General features: G+C 39.0%; 2 protein-coding genes across 15 annotated transcripts in view; one reads left to right on the top strand and one right to left on the bottom strand.

Moving 5' to 3' along the window:
• LOC135494118 (uncharacterized) overlaps positions 1-8,528 on the top strand; it is a 36,697-nt gene extending 28,169 nt beyond the window's left edge. For all 14 annotated transcript variants that reach the window (XM_064781887.1, XM_064781888.1, XM_064781889.1 and 11 more), the window contains 3 exons: positions 164-267; positions 4,233-4,276; positions 5,170-8,528. In XM_064781887.1, coding sequence (XP_064637957.1) covers positions 164-255 — 92 coding nt within the window. In that variant the 3' untranslated portion in view covers positions 256-267; positions 4,233-4,276; positions 5,170-8,528. The remainder of the gene's footprint in view (positions 1-163; positions 268-4,232; positions 4,277-5,169) is intronic.
• Positions 8,529-9,017: 489 nt separating this feature from the next.
• Positions 9,018-13,058, bottom strand: LOC135493953 (fucose-1-phosphate guanylyltransferase-like). Its single transcript, XM_064781640.1, has 3 exons — positions 12,956-13,058; positions 11,799-11,975; positions 9,018-11,629 (listed from the first exon to the last, which is right to left on the bottom strand). The coding sequence occupies exons 1-3, from the start codon at positions 13,020-13,022 to the stop codon at positions 10,101-10,103; spliced, it is 1,773 nt and encodes a 590-aa protein (XP_064637710.1). The 5' UTR covers positions 13,023-13,058; the 3' UTR covers positions 9,018-10,100.
• Positions 13,059-13,964: the final 906 nt, after the last annotated feature.

Raw genomic sequence — 13,964 nt, 5'->3', positions numbered from 1 at the left:
ACATATGGTCCCCACTCACTCCCCATGGGCTTGGAACATAACAACTAGTGATACATTATACCTGGGTTTGACCGTCTAAACCATACCATACTTGATCGAATGGCGTTTGACGTTGGCTATTCTCCGTTTCTCTCATCTAAACTATTTCTCTCTCTCTTTTCAGTCTCCAACAATAGTCCATTCGTCCGAGAAAACCACAATAACTATAACGGCTATTCAGGAAACCAAAATGATTCATCTTTTACCGCCATGTGATCTATGATTCCGGTCAGTACCGGTAGCCACTGGATGACCTTGACCCAGTTGAACCTTGACCTCAATATCTTGTGGTGTCGGGTCAATTGTAGAATTGTCGGCTACTGTAGTGAATTCTTAGTAATTTGCAAGTTATGTCGTAGTGCAGTGTCTTATGTTGCCTTAGAAATTAGTTTTAACATAGCAACCAATGAAACACTCTGGCAGCTGGTTGGTTACCTTGGCAACTACAGTGTTTCCATGGCAACCAGTCAGTTGCCATGGTTGTGGACGTTTCTTGCTTTGCTCAAGCCTAGCTTTGGCTACCCTATTCAGTTGTATGATTTTGTTTTCTTTTGCTGTGTAGACATATTGTAAAACTGTTGTAGGCCACAGTTTAGTTAAATATTGTGTTTCTTCTTCTCATGTCTTAGGTGCTAGTCAAAACTTCCTTTGTATTTGGTTTCATAAGTTGGGAAGACAGGTTATTTTCCATCTTGTTGGTTAGACATAGTATTTTGGTGTTTGAAAACATTTATTGTACACTTATATTTCTCTAGGCTTGCATTTCAATGGTGTCCTCCTCAAATTAGCTTATAGGTATTGTATTCTTACAAAAAGTATTATCAGTTGATTTGATGAATGTGTGAAAGGATTTGTCCCTGTGAGCTGGTGAGACTTACTGTTAAAATCACTTTTGAATTTGATAATGTAACTGAATGATTCCTGGATTGTACCAAAAATTTAGAGACAGGCTTGCCTTATAAAGTTTTGATTGTACATAGAAAGATTGTTGTTAATGTGAAAGAATATTATCTATGATAGGTTTGCATGTAGAATGCCTCAACCCATCTTTTGTTGCTCCTTGTTTTGTCCTTATGAAATCAGTAGGCCACATTTGTTATCTCCTGGATTGTGATGACACTTAAAAACCTACTGGGCTCACGAGATGGAAAAAAACCCAGATTTAAACTTTGTAGGTGTATGCACTTTTTACTTGTTTAATCCTGTAGTTTAGTTGTTGTGTTGCGTTGATCTTATTCCTTTGTATCATGCATGCTTCTTATGATTCCTGTTCCAAAATTTTGTGAATCCGTTTATTTGTAAATTGATACCCATGCTATTTCAAGTGTTCTGTTTTTTAATAGAGCTTCTTTGATTATTATATGTAAATATGTTATTGGTTCTACAAAATATCAAAAAGTGTCATGCCAGATGCTGGAAACTGTGTTTCACTTTAACTAATTTCAGTTCTGCATACTACAAACAATTACATTTTGTTATGGAAACGATTATAAAGAAATAAATTTTTGATGGTCCACAACTTTCTTTTTCGGCAGAAAAAGGTTTCAGTCGTAAAGATATTGCAAAACAGCCAATTCATTCAAAGTGTCGTTTATTTCAAATTTTGAACAAGTTAAAAAATAATATCTCAAGGAATTATCTCGTCGGTTTGTTAAGACTTCCCATGTTTGTGCGGAATTAGGTGCTTTCAACATGTTATTTTCAGTTTTGCAGAAAACAGTCAATCACTTTCGGGTCTCTCTTCCCCTTGTACCCACAGTGCTGCTTCAGTCATAGGCTTCAATCTCCAAATCTCAATATTGTGAATATTTCTATCACAACCTGGGCTTAGTCGGTCGACTTAATGAATATTTTTAATTTTCAGGAAGATTTTTCATCCTCATCACGCTGTTGTAGATATTAAGCAATTTTCATGAATATTCATCATCTCGTTCATGAATATCGTCATAATCAACATCTTTTCATTTCTTTCCAGATTTTGTTGTTATTGTTGTTGTTATGTTGTCGCTGATTGTTTTCATAACAATGATATTTGTGTCGTATCTTCAAATGTGTAACTCTGTGATGTGGAGCTCACATTTCATTGTGGACCAAGTCAAAAATGGTGCCCTCATCAATAGGGTATCAGCATCTCAATAGGTGGCACTGAATTTCACTAGGGTATGCATCGAAGTGACGTCAAATCACAACAAATTGACGTCACGTCTCTTGTCACAACAATGCAATACCCTAGTGACAGCCAGTGCCATGTGGCATCAGACATAGTTTTGCCGGTACCCTATTCTGTCTTCGTAATGTTTTATCTGGTACTGGAAACAACTTCTGCTTCTTTAATCGCTGCCAGCTTCATTCATGCCCAAAGTCTATGTTGCTTGCTAAAATCATAGAGCCATTTGATAATTCTTTTACACAGCCATAAATTTTGGTCAGGAATGACTTCATGACCTTTCCGTCTCGTACTATCTCATAATGCTCTCTTCCCATGATGCTTTGCCCGTAACTGCATGTCCATCATCTCTCATCGGCAGAGCGAATTTATCGTAACCCACTAACTGGTGAAGGTATTGAGTATGAGGAGCACAAACCTACTCGTAGGCAGAGAGGTAGTATGATATTGACGTGACCGTGAATTCAAGGTCGTCCATTTGGTATTTCATCTTGGATAGCTCACATATTTTAACTTCGATCAAAATGTCAAAACACTCTTGCGTCATCATGTCGATCAAGTCTACTAAATGAAACCAAATTGTCACAACTTTTGTCATATTGCAATGAGGTGTCAGCAGGAGCCCACAGGTGGCGCTGACATCAAACAAAGCCATAATGTAACCAGTGATTTCTGAAAATATGCCATACGTACCTTCGTAACAGATATTTTGGCATCGCTGCATGAAATTTCAGAGTTTTGAGATAAGAAGTATGTAGATTTTAATACCAAGATCTGAATCTCTTCCATTCAAAATTCCGGCGAGAGTATACCTGATATAACGCTTTAACTTGATTATGTTGAAAGAGCAATGAGTGGCTTCACGGTTGTCGATGATGCATCTCAAATGTTTATTTAATAGTTGGCCCATCAAGTGAGTTTCAAAATGACGGTTATTCAAGATGACCAATTTGATGATGTTATATTTGACCACCCATTTCATCCTTACAAAAGTGAAGCAGTTCTGTTCTTCGACAGTCTATCAGTAATACTTCTCTTTTGTAAGTGTCTCTCAAACACCAAAAGTGTTGTGATTTACACATCTTGGTAGAGTGCTTTTTTACACTGAATACCTCACCATACCTGTTTTCTTGGCCTCATCATTGGCTTGATTCCAACTGAACAAAGTTTGAGGAAAGGGGATGTGACACTAAGTATTAAGATTGTCTTAATACCGATGGACAGGGGTCTGTTGAGGTGCTGATCTTGAGAGCCTTTGCAGAATCAGATAGGCAGTATTGCTGAACATATTTGGGAATGTCCTGTGATGTCGTATTTCTTAATTGAACCGAATGATTGCTAATTTGTCGAGACTTGTCTTGTCCAGTCAGAAAGCAGCCGTACCACAGTCGTACCACTGCATCATCCCATAGTACCAATCACACAAATCATGGACATGATGGATGGTAAATTATTGTCACATCCTCCCTGAATCAGACTTTTCCCAGCCAAACACGGTCAGCTCATCAATATAATCATCAAACTTTAATTTATTTTTATTGATTGATAGTTCTTTTGCAGTTTTTGAAAGCAAAAATCTTTTTGTCACATTCGGTCCTTCTTTAGTCACCGAACGAGCCATTACATCATTGTGACCGAAATACTCGGCCGCTGCCTGCTTCCTTTTATTTGCAGTTGTGTTTTGCACGTGTTCAATATCATTTGCCATCCCCCAACTCATATTGTTGTCACCACCCCAAGACTAGATTCACCCTAAAGCATAGTGTACATGGGCTTCATGAGTGAAAGTTGGGTTACAGAAAAGTTGAGAATGTATAGCTCACAACTGCATCAGATAGTGGAAGTTGTCTTTTGCTGAGGAATCACATACATGGGGTCCCGTTATCACACTGGTTTTGTGTGGAAGGAAGTGACATTTGCAAGTTTTAGGTTCGATACATTTGGGGTCGTCACATTTTCAATAAGTAACTCCTATGCTATGTTTGTCATGTCCTCCATGTTTATTCTGTTTCCATTTGTTTTGCAGAGGCCAACAACCCTGTGACCGGACAGCAGCCAGGGGCACCCCCAGTAAGTATATTCAGTGAAGCTTCCTTAGCGGACGCATCTCTTGGCAGGACACCCTCTATCAGGGACAGTGGTTTTGTTCACAAATGGGTTGCTTCTAAACAATTTGACCTCTGAAATCAGGTGACCTCCCAAGGACTGCATTGTCGGTCCCAAAGGTTCTACTTGAGTTGAATATGCCCGGGACATTTTGTTGATTGGATGGGCCAAGTCACATTCAACACTTTTATTGGGAGGTCAAAGATCGAGATAGGCCTTCATAACCTTTAGGCCTACCTGATCCCATAGCACAGAAGATCCGTCCCCCCTGATATACAGAATGTGTAACTTCTATTCTTACATGTCCAACAAGATATCCTTAACAGAAGTTGGGAGTCACATATGTAGTTTTCTCCTATAATTCTAATTATTTCTATAGTACAGTTATGAGTAGAGACGAGGTAAAGTGGTTTGAAGACATCACAGTCTTGTGGTATTGATTATCACCAAATGTGTGAAAGCACTTTTTTCGATTTTATTCCTTCATTATACTTGTGTGCCTGAGTGTTGAAAAGTTATTTTTGAAGGTTCTCTTCATGGTCCAGACTTGTAACAATGGGACATGTTACATGTTATGCATGGCGATGTTTTTGATATTAGACTTTTGTTGTGTCATATTTCGTTGAACTGGTACAGCAATTTGATCAAAGGGAACGTGTTCTTGATCCATGTAAGCAATGAAATGCCCCTGTCCTTTTCGCCAATTCAGCCTGAGACTGTAGTGTTTATATCCTGAAGTTTTCATAGCATTACTGTGGATACTTAGGATGATATGGTCAATCATTCAGAGGCAACTTACTTTCTTGTATCTCTTTTTCTCTGTTTCACCATTTTGAAATCTCCCTTCCATTTTTCAGGTGACTGGTGGACGGCCATCAACGAGAGTTCACGCTCCCCCTGGTGGCAAATCAAACATCACCTTCGGATAGACACGCTTGGTAGGCACGAGACTATAGACACTGTGAACGACTGAGATCTGCTTTTGGACTACACGGCAACAATGTACCTTTTATTTTAGCACTTGGACATGGTGATATTAATTCTATGGCATGAAACACCTAACGATTCTATCAAAGGGATGAAAAATGGAAAATAACGAATTAGAAAACAAGTCAAGAATTAACAAGCAATGAATGAACATTCACAGATATAATTTTTTTCAAATTCAGAATATTCAAACTTTGTATAACAGTGAAATGTATGTTCTAAGAATGTAAGCGACAATTATATCGGGCCTTATAGCTGTATTCTGTTTCATGAAAAATCTCAACTCATGATGTTGGCACCCTGTCTCATAAAGAAAATATCACAGTTCAAACAAATTTCTCATCTGGGTTTAGTGCGAGATCTGAATTTGTTGACAGTATTGTTCTCTTTATGAAATAGGGGCCCACTTAAAATCTCAATGTAAGCCCTTTATTGGGTATAAGTTGCATTTACATTTATTTATCTGTTCTGTGATGAAACATATTGAGGATGTACTATCTCCTTTGAACCTGTGCAAGACCACAAGACTGCATTGCTGGATTTACGACAGTTTTAAAAAGATCACGATAACTTCAACCGTGATGAATCTTTGTACTTAATCTTGCGACAATGAAGATGACATCTTTTGATCTCCTGTTTATGAGCTTTGCGGTTGGTGTTGGCATTCGAAACAGGCTTATCTAACATTGTCTGATCATTCTGTTGGCACTTTTCTTGAAGGAAAGATAACGAGTTACTATCTAGTTGCCATGAACTGATATCATGATGGACATGTCATCCGAATATTTATACCACTGATCGTGAATGAAGAGCAACATCTGTTCCTGTCGTGTCAAATCTATATTTTAAAAACAAGTTTGGTATAAAGAACAAAATGATCAAGTCAAAAATATTATGATAAGTATCATTTTCTTTAAAAAATCTCATAAAGCAGTCTGTTTTTCACATAGATTTCCTTGACGATTCTTTGAGGGATCTATCAGGATGCTGGTTTGAAAATGACCAACTTTGGCCTTGACGAGTCTGGATCAGATTTTGACGACTCATCTGCCAAGGTGTGTTCACGTGTATGTATTTATATGTATAGGTATCATATTCATCATAACACTGTACTTGTACTATATTGAAGCATGCTGAATACTGTTGGGTTTTGATACAGCATTAGTAGATCTTGGACGTAGAAAATGGAGAAAATCTTGACCAAATTCAAAATGTGGGGAGCCACGTTAGTTGTATTGGCTGTTTTTGCTGACACGTCTCGAGTCAAGGGTCAAATGTTTTCATTTCCTATGTAACTTGATATGTGGTTGGCATTCGTCATCTCAGGCTGTTGAAAATGTATCTAAAGTTGTTCATCATTTTGTGGATTGGTTCGATGTGATCGCATGCTCTTGGTGACATCTCAAGGGGATTGAAGCTGGCCCTTCTCTGTACGGCATGTTTGGATCAGACCTATGGCATATTTGGATCAGACCTATGGCATATTTGAAGCAGACCTGTTATTACATATTTGGATCAGACCTATGCCATATTTGGATCAGACCTACTCGCCTTAGTATAATATTCAAAGAAATTGACAACTGCTAACTTATTCAGATGGTTTTCCTCTGAAATTACATCATTGCTGTAACCATCAACATTTTGTGTCACTATTTTGTAAGGGCTAGCTTCTTCCCCAGATTGTGATAGTTACATTGTAACTTTATTTGTAGGTGTATACATTAGTGTTTTCAATATTTCAAAGCTGCCTGTTTTTCAAAATATTGTACATTTTTCCAAATCTGGTTATTCCAGAGGCTTGTATATACAGTTAACTTGATGTTAACTATAAAAATGTATACCAGTAGTCTAGATCACCTTGCTTTCCCCAAGCACATGTCCCACAAACGTATGATTTGAATTGATGACCAAATGATAGATATTTCCAATATTTTGCCATTTATTTGCACCTTTTCTTAATGACTGAGTCCAAATAAACACGTTCACAATCTTCCTTTCGAAGAAAAAACACGGAAATGAAAAGTCCAATAATTTGAAATCTGTTTCTTTAGATGTTAGAGAAAGTTCTTGGGCATATTGACAACCCTATGTAAGCCCCTGTGTCCCCTATTGTCCCTTTTACAAATATTTTTTCACCTAAAACAGAAACAGGGTATGAGTGTTGTTGCTTCTACCAATACTACAATGACTGTGACGATTGACCAATGAAAATTGACTGACGGTTTGACACATTTCCGGAAAATTTCATGACATTTGTGTCTAAGATAAGGGAGTTGTCTAAAATGGCCCATGTGATGATTGTGGGAGTGAAAATTATGAACCCTGATTACTCCTGGAGGAAAATAGATGTACTGCCATACCTGTTTAGTGTTTATAATCAAGATATTTGACTGTTTAGTTCTTTGGTGTGGATTTTGCAATAAGGATCTATAAAAAAATATGACTTCAAGCTTCAAGTGCTGTAACTTACTACCCTACAAAAAATAGACTCACCCTTAATCCTGATGCTATTGATATGCCTGGATTGGTCCATTATGTGAGTATAGGTAAAGTGATAGTGTTCATCTCATCAATATTGTGTAGATTTCCCTAAAATTGATGTCTACCTTCATAAATTTGGTTTTGGGATGCTTGTTCTTGATTTTGTAACTTTAATTCATGGTGTTAGTTATTTGATATCGAAGCTGTTATATTGATGTTATTTAGCCACTGCAGTAAAAAATAATTTTCCAAAAATAAGTTGTAATTTTATACGCTCTTAGACATTTGTAGCAGAACTGCTAAAACAACATCTTACATAATAGACAATGCTTTATAGATAAAATAATCTAGCAGCTGCTTTATATGGCGGAATAAATGGTTGGGCTTGAACGTGTTCTGAGATGAATTTGTGTCAGGTTTTTGCCAGTTTGATTTGGAGGAAGGGACCCCTCCTGTAAAGATAAGCTGTTTGGGTCTTTATATAGTGTAGATGTAGTGATCTGTGCCATATTAGGCTTCAAGTCTGGATGAGTCCTTTGCTGGCCTTGTTTGTTTGCTAAAAATGAGATGCTTAGAAATGAGGGTCTTAAAAATTGCAGCACTGACTTATTTGAGCCCAACTGCACTTCAACAAAAGACTTAGACAGAAAGTCTCATCCTAAGTTTCACCCCTCATAGACAGTTTCTACAACATTCTTTCACAATGGTATGGATTTTTCAATGCAATAAATTCTGCTTCTTAATGTAATTGATTTGTTTGTCTGAATTATTTCAAAATTTTATTCGCGCATTTGTGGTAAGAAGTGTTAGGATTTTCACCACTAGAACAAAGTCCCCTCCCCGACCAGGAATTAACGTCATGATGCCCATCATGTGTGTGGGGAACAGACAGATATTACCAAGTTGAGAGTCCAGTTAATCCAGACATACAACTCTGGGTTCTACCTCGTGTCCTATTGCATGGTTGCCAGTGGCCTTCACCACAAGACTATGTGGCTCCACTTCATCGAAGTAAGCATTGCAGCAAATTGTATCTCCAGTTAGCTACCAGTCAGTTATGACTGTTCCTAATTATTAGAAGCCTCCCAGGTCATAACAATCGGGCACAAAAGAGCTCGAAACTCAATTGTACTAAGAAATAGTTGATTCAGTGATAGTACATCTTTTCAAGTTAAATGGAAACGGAAGGAAGAAATGACAAAATGCAAACGTTATGTTATCAAAATAACTAACTTTATTCTCTATAAAATAGAACTATTTAACTGTTTTTTCCTAATCACAGATAAGCTGCTCCACTTCACCAAACGTTATGTTATCATTAAAATAACTAACTTTGTTCTCTAAAAAGTATAACTATTGAGCTTTTTTTTCCTAATCACAGATAAGCTGCTTTCCCTCACCAGTAGACAGGTAGGACAATGATGAAAGATGTATTTATGCCCAACAAGTGACAATTATAACCAGCACCAATACAGAACAGAGATGCAACAATTTGCGTCTTTCCAGGTGAGCACCTCCTTCGGTGGAGTGGTCCAGGTCCACCAAGTTGTGGGAAAGTCACTGCCGATTTCAATGGGAAGTTGGAAACGGCAAAGGCCGACCCCAAGAATCGGCCATTTTGTTTCTCCACAACAGAGCTCACCACTGGTAAAGAGGCAAACTAACATTGTATAAACAGGGTCGACGCCAGGCCCACAAATTTAAACCGATTTCTAACCAGTCCAAGGCATTTTGGGGGCCATTTTACTAGGTCACTGTGACCTGCTTGGTCTCCTGTGTAAACATTTTTATTTTTCTGTCTGTATTAATTAGTTATGTCATACATGTTTGTATACAAGAAATAAATAAACTACAATGTATAACTAAACTAAACTCTCCCACTAAGGAAACGCCAGTACCTCATTCTAAATGTAAATGTCTATGCATGTACATGTATGCATACGTGAAATAAATAAACTATAACCAACTAAAATCTCCCACTAAGGAAACGCCAGTACCTCATTCTAAATGTAAATGTCTTTGCATGTACATGTATGCATACGTGAAATAAATAAACTATAACCAACTAAACTCTCCCACTAAGGAAACACCAGTAACTCATTCTAAATGTAAATGTCTATGCATGTACATGTATGTATACGTGAAATAAATAAACTATAACTAACTAAACTCCCCCACTAAGGAAACGCCAGTAACTCATTCTAAATGTAAATGTCTATGCATGTACATGTATGTATACGTGAAATAAATAAACTATAACAAACATAACTCTCTGGGAAAACTCCTCAGATTTACCTGATTCAAAGTACCGAGTCTTACTTCAGATTTCAGATAACAGCGATGCCTTTATCACACCATGCAACAAGTTCCTGTATTCCAACATGCCAGAGACGTCCTTCATTGTCATCATGTCTGCCATGGACAACCAGACCGTATCGCTTGGAATCTGAAACTTCGGACCAGAATCAGCCAGATCCGATAGTAATGAGAGAGAGGCCACAAGTGCCTGGCTCATGTTTGGCAGGGCAGGGAACAACCGTGCCCTCCAGAGGCTGCAGGTTTCAGTTTTGGGAAAGATGTCGTCAACAGACCTACCCCAGGCATCAAGGACCTTTGTAAAGTCATGACCAAAATATTTCAGTTCGTCCACTTCGTTTTTGAGAGTGGACGCTTTCAGGTCATCACCAGTGCTACACATTATGGTAATGTAGAAGGTATCAGAACCCAGTTTAATGGGCACAGTGTGGATGAATGTGTTTGAGGGAATTTCAAGGATTTTGCCATCACATTTTAGGTTGCTGTCACCTTGAAGGTTTGAGATATATTCACAGTTGCTGATGATTGAATTTTCACCAATTTTGAAGGGAATGTCAAAGTGGCAGAATTCTACGACGGATATTTCTGGAATGACGGAGCTTGATATGACCACGCTATGTAGGATGCTTCCCTCCACACTACCCGGTATGTTGGACCTATCTTGTACGACTTTGCTGAAGGCTGACCTTTTGAAATTCATCACTTTACAAAGGGTCATGTCTTCACAGAAGTTGGTTACATACTCCTGCATTGTTCCCAAGTGATAAAATTTCGAATCGTTGAGTACAGTCGTGTTCAGTGGCAAGCATTTCAACAAGTCAAACACTTTCAATCGCATGTTGAGCAACTCGGGTTTGACATAACTGACATTGGATGTATTATTGATATAGTCGGAGTTTGCCAAAGGTCCTAAAGCTTGAAGGAAGTCCCCATAGCCATCTATCTCGCAGGTAATTGGACCACAGTCTGCATGAAATCTTAATAACCTAGACGAGACGTTGTGATCGAAGAAAAAGACACTGTCTGTAAAGACAAATTCTTCTCCATTTTTCTCAACAATGGCACCATTTTCCCTTATGTCCTTTTCACATGGTTTTTGCAGCACCTTCAGGCATTGGAACGTTCCCACGCTCTTCTGGAGGGCAGCGCCAGCATCCTTAAGAACATACACGCCGTGTTTTGTCGCGATCTCGATCGAGGACGGATGAGCAAGGACGGTAAACCCAGGAAGCTCGAACGACCAATCGCCGCCGCAATCCAAGAAATATGGCAAGATAACGTCGGAACAAGTCACAAAAACACCTGGCTGCATCTTTTTCAAAAATGGCAAGAACATGGCGAGATTAAGATCCAACATGTCGCTGATATGTGGTCCGACTGGAATGGCAGTGAAGATTTTTCCCATGATGCTTGCACAGGGTAAACGCTTGCTTTGTCCTCCAGCATGGATGAGTAGAACACGCATGGATGACAGCCGCTCTTTGTAGATGGACTCGAGTTCTGCCAGGCTATTGATAGTAGCGCCACCATTCCCTGGAAACAGAAAGAATCCTTAACTTTCTTCACAAATGCCTAATTTCTAAATACATGAAACACCACTGAGTGCTATAAGCTTTGAATGCGATCAGAAAGTCTTGGTTTTCGCTGGGTCTCAGATGATGCTTGAAATTGTGTGGTCCCAACGGACTTTTTATGTACCTACCGGTCTTTGTATTTGGTGGATCGCTAAACACATGGAATGGCACATCAGTTGGAAGCTCCCCTCTTGATCGCTTTGACTCAAGTTGCATTTCAAATACCCTCTGTTGCTCAGCATCTCCAGTTGTCAAGACAACCACATCCCAGAATAGAAAATCTGGGATGGATTTTACAGCTTTTCCTGAAAAGAAAGTAAAGTGGTAAGAAGGAATATGATCTTCTTTGTAAGAGTTCAGGTCACCCACAGGCAATATGCTGTCAGTTCGTCCTATCTAAGGAAATAAACTTGATTGTAGTAGGTGAGATTGCTGTGTGTTAAAAAGTTCTCACTTTTGCACGTCAGGAACGAAAGTAGAAAAGCCCTACATGTATTGTAAACTCAGCCAGGCACCAGCTGCGACATAGACAACATATCTTTTGTTTCAGGACATATCCAACTTTCAATCGGCAACATCTGTCATGTAGTGCATCATATGGAGAGTATTTTCTGCAAAAACCTAAGGTGGTGGTTTTAATTGTAAAATGCCACGTCCTGCCCTTTTATTCAATGGTTATAAAGGAATCTTAAATTTCAGCTCAGGCCTAAGATTGTGATATTTGTTACACCCGATGTGAAAGTAAATATAGTCCTCGGTTTTAAAAGTTCTACCCAATTATTCGATGAATATTCATGTCTCCGGTGAGGTTGAGTATGTTGGCCTTGAAACAGCAGTGACGCGTTGTAGAAGAGAAAAGCCCCTGACCTATCCTAATATATCTGGGAATCAGCTGCCTTGCAGAAGACAACTTTTGATCGTCACAATCAGTCTCGAAGACATTTCACACCCATTTGAATGAGAGGACAACTTGAACTTTTGTTAGATACGATGCCGGGAAACAACTCTATAACTATTAAAACCACCACCTCAGGTTTCTGCAGCAACACTCACCATAGATAGCATCATTGCAACATCATGATTACAGAAAAAAGGTCGTCAAAAAAGTATTGACGGCTCCTGAGTGGTTTTATAGTAACCGTCTGCGTTCAACACTACTACTGGTCTACAACAATCACCACCTCAAAACCCAAATTAATATTTCGGCTACGTTACCAAATTTTTTGATCACTCATGCAAAATTTGGCTTGGTATAAACCAAAGACTGTTCAGGTACACAATTTACCTCTGCATTTTTCATAGGATTCGAATAAACAGTTAGTAAACTTGGCCACTTTATCACCATCCAGCATCGTGATTGTTTACAATTTATTTCCGGGTTAATACCAGTGCTGCTACCTCTCTTTTGTTAGTAAAACTAAACTAGAGTGACTCAAACATCAGCGCCTCTATTGTCAAGATTGTGACTCAACTACTCCTCAGCGCTACCACGCGGGGCCTATTGGTATTAGGCTAATTTCATACAGGGTGTACCAGAAGAACTGAATCAAGATGGTTATCTCTGTTATAAATGACGTGAAAGATGATAAATAGATCAGTGCCGTTTTATGAATTACAATCAGTTGACAGACTTCCAAGTGAGAGACAAACCAGTGATATACAACAGCTGCAAAGATTCAACTTGTTTAAATTACAAGGGCCATCAACATGCTCCTGCACCTTGCATCTCGAGAATTGCAATAAACTGTGAAGCCCAAATCGAGTAGGCATGGCATTTGCCTGTTGTGAAGTATTGGCTGAAGATAAACCCGGGTTAGATGAGGGGGTTTACAACAATTCGCCCTTTTGGGCATCCCAGGGGTACTGCTACTTTTGCCTTACATAGGTACTTCTACGGAAGATGTAAGACTGTAATGGAATATACATGTATTAATCCGATAGATGCCTTTTGAGTAGACTCTCTGGGCAGCCCATCGCGTCATCATGAGGCCGGTCCACTGCGTCCGGAGGGTACTTTTGGGCTGCAGTAACAGTGGAACCAACAGTGCATTGATGACCACTTGCACATCTCACTAATGCAGTAGTGGCTCGGTTGCGACAGTTTCAACAGCCCCACAACGAGCATACGCTTTTTCAATGCAGGCTTATCCTGCCTGAGGATCCGTTCCAAAATCCCTATTTTTAAAAGGCTATCTTTTCTTGCGATTTTTGCCTCAAAATATGAAGTTTTGAAGCCGCACATGAGGTGTATACATTCCAGATCGGCGCAGTGGATCGGCCTCGTCCCCCAAAAA

This window comes from Lineus longissimus, chromosome 9 (assembly GCF_910592395.1).
Source record: "Lineus longissimus chromosome 9, tnLinLong1.2, whole genome shotgun sequence".
In the NCBI taxonomy this organism is placed as follows: Eukaryota; Metazoa; Nemertea; class Pilidiophora; order Heteronemertea; family Lineidae; genus Lineus; species Lineus longissimus.
Note: the sequence above shows the minus strand (reverse complement) of the source record. Positions and strands in the feature narration are given on the sequence as shown.